The following is a 10,965-nucleotide window of genomic DNA, read 5'->3' as shown; positions in this document are numbered from 1 at the left end:
TTGTGGGCCCTGTGGCACCTCTTAGTCTAATAACAATCAGTGTGTGATGCCTGGGGTGGCAGGGATGGAGGGGCGCACTTTGGTGTCTCAGCCTTGGGTGCTGGAGGACCTTGTCCCGGCTCTGATTCAGAGTGAGTATAACAAACATGTACCTCTAAAGGGATGTCGGGGATGCCTTTTACAAGTACAGCATGTAACAAAACAGAGACAAATCGATACTCCTGCTGTTACCGAACAGGTTTTTGTGAATTGAAGCCCATTTTTTTTTTTGTTAAAATTACTGAACTTCTACTGCACCTGTGAAAATCTTTATGAATTAAACAAAAGTCTAAAATACCTAATGCAGCATTTTACCAATATGATTTTGTTGTTTATCACACAACCCTTTATAAAACAAGGCCTATGCAGAGTACATCTGTGTTTTTAGACCCTGAGCACTGGAGGCAATGGCTGCCTAATCTGCTACATTATAAAGCAACCTGCAGGTAAGCAGGCACTTTGAGGGGTGTGATTGGTCCCATCGCTGAACTCTGGTGACAGCACTTTACAACCTGTGTGACATTGCAGTAAGGGTGTGTGCTTATGCAAACGTTACACCCTATGTTTTCCCTCTGTGCTCAGCTTTATCTGAGACTGATAGCAGTACAGAGGAGCTGAGCGGATCAAAGTGTCCTCATCCCTGCATACAGGAGTGCAGCAGGTCTATATAAGACGTTGACTCGCCTGCTACAGGAGGATACTGCTTGCAGCCTGCAAAGTGACTCATATCTTGTTAACATTGAGCGCAACGATAGTTGTGGTTGTTTAGTAAAATAAATTCACCCAAGTACAATTATTCCATTTACATTTAACCTCTTGTTACTTTATTAGAATCTCTTATATACATTTTACAGTGTTTAACCCCAGCAGAAAAATATTTTAACTGTATACGAGTTTTTCTTGTTCTTTCAAATGAAAATCACTTTGGAATAGGTAAATAAAGATATTATTTTAACAGACATACACATTGGGTATAAACAAAAATATTGCATTCCAGAAGTTAGCAGCACTTGGCAAACTGAAATTGTGAGATTTATAGACTTTCTGCTGGAAACAGTCACTTGTGTTGGAGATGGATTTGATATATTTCCTGCTGCAAACAAGAGGTCAACTCCATATCAGATTTACATTGTCCTATGAACTGAACTAGTCTCAAGCTATAAAATAGATGCAATGCAGAAAAGGAGCAGAAAACAACATCACAGGTCAGATTGATATTCGGTAATTAACACTTTCAGGAAAGCAACCATCCTGTATGTTGAAGAAAACCACAAACACCAAATAGTGTTTGTCCATCAATAAAACTACATTAGCCTGAATTCTAGGCACTGTAGTTCCTATAGTTTGGCTAGCATTACTCTCTGCATTGCTATATATTGCTGATGCTTCTTTCATCCAAGTTCCTCCTCACCTCTGTACAGTCCAAGTGTAAGTTGCATACTCAGCAAAGAGAGAAGCATATACAAAAACATGAAAGCTTATCAATCATCTAGTAGTTTTATCAGAACACAAGAAAATCTTTAAACACTTTTCACTGCACCTACAATATTACTGCCACTTCTGACACTCTGGCATAGGCCTCAGCCATTGCTTGCCATTAGATTATGGGCATGATTCACAAAGCTTTTCACCTGTTTTCTTCTGTTTTCACCTTTTCTATGTTTAATTTTTAAAGCAAAAATACAATATAATTAAGGGCTGGTTCACACAGGCGTCTGCCCGGCTGTCAGCGGCGTTGTGTTCAGCGGCGTCGCGTTCGGGCTTTCAGTTGCTGTCGGCGTTTTTCTTCCCCATAGCGGGACATTAGCTGCGATGGTTAACCACCCCAGGACACTACATGTAGCACTCAGGGTCGCCTCAAACTCCAGGGAATGTCAGGATCGGAATGCTGCGTTCACGCAAACGCTGGCAAAAACTCGGTACAAATGCTCCCTTGAATGGGAGCGTTTAACGCCGAGTCCCGAACGCCGGTGGTAAACACGGGGCAGACCCCTGTGTGAACCAGCTCTTAGGTAAGAAAAGTAATAATAAAATGAAGTTCATCAGGAACATCTTATTCTGGGCGATTATTTTGCTTGTAAATGTGCTGAAAGGTTATTTTTTATCAGTTAGGTGATAAATAACTCATGTGTGAAAAATTTAGTGAATAGAGCCCTATGTCCTAATGCCTGTCGCATTCAGGAGCTGGCAGTGTCATCAAGACATCACATACCATAGTTGCAGCAGTGGGTGAGGGAATGCATCAGTGAACAGAAGATATAGCAGAGTTGGATATGGAATATATATAGCTTTACATGAACATTAAGTAGTCTTAAGTAGGCTTTTCCTATGCGTACAATAAGCGTGCAAGTACAGCTGAACTTGCTCTCTGTTAATGACTGACCAGCAGTCTGCTACTTTTCAGCTGCTGTATAGTACTAAGTGCACTGAACAATTTCAAGTCAAAAGCTGTAAAATATATTAAACCCTAATCAACATTTTAAAGGCACTCTACATTGGCACATACCCTAAGGAAAATACTCCCAACTGTTCCACTGTCAAGTTATTTAACAAACTATGTGGGACGCTTAAATGCAAATCTTTAGGAACACCATTTAAACGCTCATCCTTCCACCACACTCAGTAACACAATTGTCATTGAACTCGATGGACATATGTCTTTTTTCAACCCAAATAACTATGTAACTATATGTAATAAAAATAAAATTCAATGTACCCTAATACTCACTGTCATGCTACGGGCCAGCCCCCCCACATGGTGATTAGGTGCTGTGTTATTGCAGGGGATAAAGGGTTGGTGTGATGTTTGCTGCATAACATAATTGCTGATACGATAATGAACTATTTTTAAATACAAGGAAGGCAGTCATTATCTGCAAAAGATGGCATCAACATTGCTTAAACATTATTCCTAGAAGTCCTTTCTTAATAAGGAAGGGGGGGGGGGGGGAGGGGGGGAGGCACAGAGAATAGTAACTGACAAGAAACTAATAAAGGCTTCTCTTTCACAGAAAAATGTGTTACTGAGATTCATCAGTGCTCTCTGTACCACCATGACATCTATCCTAATGCTATGTTCATTTTCACATCAAAGTATATCAACCACAGAACATCTCTGGACTCAGGTCTGTATGCCCAGATGTTTCTTCAACTACTAAGCAGCAGATGTGCCATGCCGTTACAAGCACGAGAGTTGTCTGTAATGTGGCCTGCGACATCAGAGAGGAGGTGAAAAATTCACATTTAGAAAGGTTTACATTAGTAAAGGAAATGCTGAAGGTCCAACTAAAAAGGAGGAAATATTTGGGTAAAATACATAGAAAGCAGTGAAACAAAGTTTAATTCCTAGACAAAAAAAATTGGTCAAGACATGAGGGAATAAAGATACATTGCCAACATATGTTTTTAGTTAAAATAGAACTACATTAAGCTGTTTTTTATTTTGTTGTGATAGATCATGCACGCAAAAAGACAAACCACAGCTGGTAGCTTTAATCTTTCCTATATATGAAACGTTTCATTGGCTTTAAAGGCACAAGTAAAGATCTAAACATATCTTAATAGAAGAACACTGGCTTGCTTCAATAGTTTTCAGTCTCCACAGTTTTCAAGTCTTAGTTTTTATAGGGAAGTGTTGGTTCTCTCAGTCTAGAAGTCCCTACAGGAAGTAGCTGGCAACACAGGAAGAACACGAGTTTGCTGAGCTCAGTCGGGAGATAACCTCTACAATCTGCATTGTCCTCTTCACTTAACATGGAATTACGAAGCTTCAGCTGAACTGTATGTGTAGAACTTGGCAGGTTTCTGAACAGATCCGCCATGTGGAACTACTTCTTCACTCATGCGGAAAAACATTTCCTGTTCCTGCTTCTTCTGCTCCAAATCGTCTTCTAGTGCCTGGTATAACAAACATTAGTTAGACATGCTGTAGAAATATGAATCCAGTAATCTTAAGCATTTCTCATGTACAAAAAAATCAAAAGAGCAAATGTCAATTCTGAGTGCAAACTAACATCAAAACGATTAGTAATACAGTGGCTTGCAAAAGCATTCGGCCCCCTTGAAGTGTTCCACATTTTGTCATATTACTGCCACAAACATGAATCAATTTTATTGGAATTCCACGTGAAAGACCAGTACAAAGAGGTGTACAAGTTAGAAGTGGAACGAAAATCATACATGATTCCAAACATTTCAAAAAAAAAAATAACTGCAAAGTGGGGTGTGCGTAATTATTCAGCCCCCTGAGTCAATACTTTGTAGAACCACCTTTTGCTGCAATCACAGCTGCCAGTCTTTTAGGGTATGTCACTACCTGCTTTGCACATCTAGAGACTGAAATCCTTGCCCATTCTTCTTTGCAAAACAGCTCCAACTCAGTCAGATTAGATGGACAGCGTTTGTGAACAGCAGTTTTCAGATTTTGCCACAGATTTTCTATTCAATTTATATCTGGACTTTGACTGGGCAATTTTAATACATGGATATGTTTTGTTTTAAACCATTCCATTGTTGCCCTGGCTTTATGTTTAGGGTCGTTGTCATGCTGGAAGGTGAACCTCGGCCCCAGTCTCAAGTCTTTTGCAGACTCCAAGAGGTTTTCTTCCAAGATTGCCCTGTATTTGGCTCTAACCATCTTCCCATTAACTCTGACCAGCTTCCCTGTCCCTGCTGAAGAGAAGCACCCCCAGAGCATAATGCTGCCACCACCATATTTGACAGTGGGAGTGGTGTGTTCAGAGTGATGTGCAGTGTTAGTTTTCCACCACTCATAGCGTTTTGCATTTTGGATAAAAAGGTCCATTTTGGTCTCATCTGACCAGAGCACCTTCTTCCACGTTTGCTGTGTTCCCCACATGGCTTGTGGCAAACTGCAAACAGGACTTCTTCTGCTTTTCTGTTAACAATGGCTTTCTTCTTGCCACTCTTCCATAAAGGCCAACTTTGTGCAGTGCACGACTAATAGTTGTCCTATGGAAAGATTCCCCCACCTGAGCTGTTGATCTCTGCAGCTCGTTCAGTGACAAAATGAGGAAAACTTCAAGTGGGCAGAATACTTTTGCAACCCACTGTATGTCCCCAGTATATGTAGGCAGGGGAATATGTGGCCAGTATATGTAGCCGGGGGTATATGTGGCCAGTATATGTAGTCGGGGGTATATGTGCCCAGTATATGTAGTGGGGGGTATATGTGGCCAGTATATGTAGTCAGGGTATATGTGGCCAGTATATGTAGCCAGGGGTATATGTGGCCAGTATATGTAGTCAGGGGTATATGTGGCCAGTATATGTAGTCGGGGGTATATGTGGCCAGTATATGCAGTCGGGGGTATATGTGACCAGTATATGTAGGCAGGGGAATATGTGCCCAGTATAAGTAGGCAGGGGTATATGTGCCCTGTATACGTAGCCAGGGGTATATGTGCCCTGTATACATAGTCGGGGGTATATGTGCCCTGTATACGTAGTCAGGGGTATATGTCCCCAGTATATGTAGTCAGGGGTATATGTCCCCAGTATATGTAGTCGGGGGTATATGTCCCCAGTATATGCAGTCGGGGGTATATGTGGCCAGTATATGTAGTCAGGAGTATATGTGCCCAGTATATGTAGTCGGGGGTATATGTCCCCAGTATATGTAGGCAGGGGTATATGTCCCCAGTATATGTGTAGGCAGGGATATATGTCCCCAGTATATGTGTAGGCAGGTGTATATGTGCCCAGTATATATAGGCAGGGGTATGTGTCCCCAGTATATGTAGCCAGAGGTATGTGTCCCCAGTATATGTAGCCAGGGGTATATGTCCCCAGTATATGTAGCCAAGGGTATATGTCCCCAGTATATGTAGCCAGGGGTATATGTCCCCAGTATATGTAGCCAGGGGTATATGTCCCCAGTATATGTAGCCAGGGGTATATGTCCCCAGTATATGTAGCCAGGGGTATATGTGCCCAGTATATGTAGCCAGGGGTAGATGTGCCCAGTATATGTAGCCAGGGGTAGATGTGCCCAGTATATGTAGCCAGGGGTAGATGTGCCCAGTATATGTAGCCAGGGGTAGATGTGCCCAGTATATGTAGGCAGGGGTATATGTGCCCTGTATACGTAGCCAGGGGTATATGACCCCAGTGTATGTAGGCAGGGGTAGATGTCCCCAGAATAGGTAGCCAGGTGTGCCCCCACTAGGAAGGGAGCAGTGCAGAGAAGAGAGAGCTGTGGGGACAGCGGGGAAGGGGGGCCATTCCCCCTCCTTCCCTCACCTTAGGGCTCTCCCTCCCTCGTTCTCTCCCCTCCAGAACTAAGTGTTGTGCGGGTGTCTGGCAGCGGGCGGAACTTACCCCCGTCTCGTTGCAGGCACGGGATGGATAAGCCGCTAGTCTGGTCTGGTCCAGAGGCACCAGAACTTCCGCCACTTGGAGTGAGACGGAGGTAAGTTCCGCCCACTGCCAAACGCCGCACAACACTTCTGGATGGGAGAGCGAGGTAGGGAGAGCCCCAAGGTGAGGGAAGGGGGGGGGGGGTTTGGGGGGAGATGGCCCCCTCCTTCCCGCTGTCTCCACAGCTCTCCCTCTTCTCTGCTACCCTCCTGCTCACAGGGCGGCTGATTAGCCGCCCTTACGGACGCTGCTGAATTCCTTGCGGAATTCATTGGCAGCTAAATTTACATCAAAATTTACGGAATGCTCGTAAATTTACGAGCAGTTGGCAACACTGATATTGAGGGCTGCACAGGAGTGACAGGTATTAGTTTTTCTCTTAGATGGGCACTAGGGCAGTAAGAGAGAAGGACAGTGTGGTAGTGACTAGATGCGAGCCATTTACCCATCAGTCACCTGACACCAGTTAATATTTCATTAAAAAATAAAAATGTAAACATGTAAAATTACTTCTGTATAGTATCCTTGGATGAGGAATATATTTCGAACAGTAGAAAAACATTTTTTCTTTTAGAGTGAATCCAGAGGAGGGCAGGGATTCTGTGTTTAACGATGGCCCTGTTAAAGGCCACAACCCCACATTACTCAAGTGAAAAAAAAGTGCAGTTTTACAAGCAATAGCAAATCTCTTTTTTTAAGAAACATTTCTGGATAAGACTTGTTTGATCTAATAGATCTAAAGGAAGGCTCTTGCTTTCCAGAACACATCTGCACTGATTTATGCTACATGTCATGTGTAGACTGTGTCTCCGAAAAGGTTTCCAGATTTTCTGCCTCATCTGGATGTGGCAAAGGAAGTGAGTTACTGTGTGAGACTAGCATAGAAAACCTAGCTTTCTAATTTATATTCTCAGTGCCATCTGTTTTTTATGTTCTCTGAGGTACCGTATTTAGTTTTTCCCAAGTGGTATTTCATCCCTTTTTACGGAGGATGATTTAGTTTTTGGAAGTCACATGGGTATTCCACAAATGCAGGTCTTACTGGTGCCCGAGATAAAGCCACTGCTGCTTTCCTCTACAGGGGTATCCGCACACGCAGAATTCAGTGGATCAAACCCAGAAAATGTTCAGTTGAAAACTGCTGATATTGCAGGAGCTGTCCATGCTTACTAAGCAGAACAGGAAGGAGACAGTTCTGCAAACTATTAAGTAAAAAAAAAAAACAACAACCTGAACTGAAAATAAACACAACCGATAACTGTGTGTTGTAGCAGTGGTATATAGAACTTATCTGATGTCTCATTCTTATTTTCACTTTCCGGGATTAAATTTGATCCAGTGTGCCCCAAGATATTCAGCTCTCAATAAAAATAATTTTGTTTTGAGGTTTTCAGGTGGTGCCAGAATTGTTTGCACAGCTAAGTAGAAGTGATTTGTTTTCATTTACTTTTCAGGAGACCTCAAGCTAAATTTGACTTCAGTTTGACTGCCTCAAATGTATACATAAAAACACTGGTATGTTAACTCTTGCAATGAAAACAAAAACAAAATCAAAGGCAAACACTAGCAAGTACTATGTAGGTTTGGTACTTTAAAGTACCAATGTTTCTCATATCATTTCACATGTCCATTTAGGTACTCTTTAGTGGACACCTGAACTGTGAGTGATTATAGACATCTTTATTTCCTTTAGAAACAGTAGAGATTGTCTGGCTCGCCTGCTGATCCAGTGCCTCTAATACTCTTAGCCATAAACACTGAACAAGCATGCAGTTCCGGTGTTACTGACTGAAGTCTCACTGGATTATCGACATGCTTCAGACACTACTGAAACCAAGGAGAAAAGCATAAATAAATAAACATGGCAGCCTCCATACACCGCTCAGTTCAGGTGTGCTTTAAATATTTGCTTTCTGTCGAGCCTATGTTGATGTAAATTATGAGTGCATTTAAGAAGGCTCCAAAGCAGAATAAGATTTAAATTTACAAAGAAGCTTAAATATATAAATATATATATATATATATATATATATATATATATATATATATATATATATATATATATATATATATATATATAGATAGGTCACAATAATAGAGGATGTGTGCATGCACACGCTCCTTTTCTGACTTTGTAGAATTTCTCGCCTCATAAAAGCGAAGGGATTCATGAAACACGTCGTTTATGCTTCACACATAATGCATGTACTGTAAGCCTAATAACTGTAGACTTGTTGCCAAGATTATGCCCCCTGTAGGAAAAAGTTTGCATGAATCTGTTATATGCTAACTATTGTCCTAGAAAATAGAAAAGCAACCCATCACAACCCCCCCCCCCCCCCCCCTCCTTCCCATCTGTTTATGTATTCCAGGTGTTTGCATGAGATCTTTCCTATTCACTATGGTTTTCTATGGAAGATGATATATCTTGAGCTTATCCCTATATTGGTTTCCCTGGTATGTGTGCTCTTTTTGTAGGATGCCCAAAGTTCCATAAACTAGGAAGCCTCAAATGACAGCGGCAAAGGAGCGATTGTAGTCCTTTCTAGCAGTGGACAGCCTTCATCACCCTTTTCCTCCCCAAGTGTTTAGGGTAAGTCTGCTTTACTGCTTTGTTAGAAATATTTATGAAGAAATTTCCAAATAAGAAAAAAGATACTGGTCCTATTTCTGGAGATGTATGGGTGTGGTCATGGACCAGGTGTGGTCGCGGGTGGAGACAAGTTTACATGAACTTAGCAATGGTGAGACATTAGATTAGGACAGTGGTGGCGAACCTTTTGGAGGTCGAGTGCCCAAACTGCAGCCGAAGAGTCACTTATCTATCGCAAAGGGCCAACAGCAATTTTAACTATATACAAACGTTTTAACTCATACATGAACATTATAGAAAATCCAAGTTGAAAATTAACTGTGAAGAAACAATTTCATCCATCCTACTCCTGAAAATTGTATTCATTTTTAAGAACCTCCCAGTTTCATTTTCATGAGGTCCCCCCATCAAGACAAATTCAGCAATCATGAGGCCCCCAACAAGACAAATTCAGCAATCATGTGGCCCCCAACAAGCCAAATTCAGTAACCATGAGGCCCCGAACAAGACAAATTCAGCAGTCATGAGGCACATAAATAGGCAGAATGCCCCCTTAATATGGTAGACACCTCTCACCTGGCTTCCGAATTCTCCTCAACTGGCTGCTGTGCCTGGCTGGCCTGGCAATACTGTTTTTGGCTGGATTGGGGATGATGTGTGGGCTGAAAGGCCTGGCGGTGATGCTGTGGCCTTTTTGACAGTGATTTTGGGCTGGTTGGCTGGTGGTGATGCTGGGCTGGCTGGCCTAGATAGTTTAGGTGGCGACAGGAGACCCCCAGGTCAGGTGGCGACAGGAGACCCCCAGGTCAGGTGGCGACAGGAGACCCCCAGGTCAGGTGGCGACAGGAGACCCCCAGGTCAGGTGGCGACAGGAGACCCCCAGGTCAGGTGGCGACAGGAGACCCCCAGGTCAGGTGGCGACAGGAGACCCCCAGGTCAGGTGGCGACAGGAGACCCCCAGGTCAGGTGGCGACAGGAGACCCCCAGGTCAGGTAGCGACAGGAGCCCGCAGGTCAGGTAGTGACAGTGCCCCCCAGTTAAGGTAGTGACAGTGCCTCCCAGTTAAGGTAGTGACAGTGCCCCCCAGTTAAGGTAGTGACAGTGCCCCCCAGTGCGGAGAGAGAAAAGGGAGCGTGGACAGTGGTGGAGAAGAGGGGGGGGGGGGGGGGGAAGTCTCCCCCCCCTTCCCTCACCTTTGGGGCTCCCTCTCGCTCGCTCCCACCTTTAGAATGAAGTAATGCGGGAGGCAGCGGTGAGACACTTACGCTATTAGCAGGCGCACGAATGACTCACTCTCTATCTGTGAGCCGCTGCGCTAATCTGCACTAGGCCAGAGCAGCGGCGCACAGATACAGAGAGTCACTCGCGCGCCTGCTAATAGCGTAAGTGTCCCGACGCTGCCGCCCGCATTACTTCATTCTAAAAGGGGGAGCGAGAGAGAGGGAGCCCCAAAGGTGAGGGAAGGGGGGGGGAGAGGTCCCCCCCTTCACCACTGTCCACGCTCCCTTTTCTTTCCCAGTTGCCACCCCAGGGTGGCACTTCCAGGCTCGGGTGGCTGGGGGGGGGGGGGCAGCAGCTGGCCAGGGGAGTGCACATGCCCCATTTTGCCAGATGTGCAGACGCCCATGGGTTCCCCTCGTCTCACTTAATGCTACTCAAAAACATATACAGTAGTTAAACATCATTTACCATTTGTATTACACCCCAGAAAAGATCTGAGAGAAGATTCTAATTGTCCTAGATATCATAGAAATTATGGTACGTTAAGTCATATGCTTTGGAGAAGCCTCAAACTTTTTTTTAGATATCTGCTAATTACTCAATATGTACTTTCTGTTGTTGAATTACCAAGAGATGAATTAACTGTCCTTGTTTATAGATTCATCTATTACTGATGACCCAAATATAAAACATGCTTTTTCTAGAGCCCCATTTCAAGCTAAAAAAACTATTAA

At 43.5% G+C, this 10,965-nt stretch overlaps 1 protein-coding gene across 3 annotated transcripts in view; it reads right to left on the bottom strand.

The window, feature by feature from the left end:
* Positions 1-832: 832 nt before the first annotated feature.
* STK10 (serine/threonine kinase 10) overlaps positions 833-10,965 on the bottom strand; it is a 212,631-nt gene continuing 202,498 nt past the window's right edge. For all 3 annotated transcript variants that reach the window (XM_068277145.1, XM_068277148.1, XM_068277146.1), the window contains exon 19: positions 833-3,936. In XM_068277145.1, coding sequence (XP_068133246.1) covers positions 3,799-3,936 — 138 coding nt within the window. In that variant the 3' untranslated portion in view covers positions 833-3,798. The remainder of the gene's footprint in view (positions 3,937-10,965) is intronic.

Source organism: Hyperolius riggenbachi, chromosome 3 (genome assembly GCF_040937935.1).
Source record: "Hyperolius riggenbachi isolate aHypRig1 chromosome 3, aHypRig1.pri, whole genome shotgun sequence".
Classification (NCBI taxonomy): domain Eukaryota; kingdom Metazoa; phylum Chordata; class Amphibia; order Anura; family Hyperoliidae; genus Hyperolius; species Hyperolius riggenbachi.
Note: the sequence above shows the minus strand (reverse complement) of the source record. Positions and strands in the feature narration are given on the sequence as shown.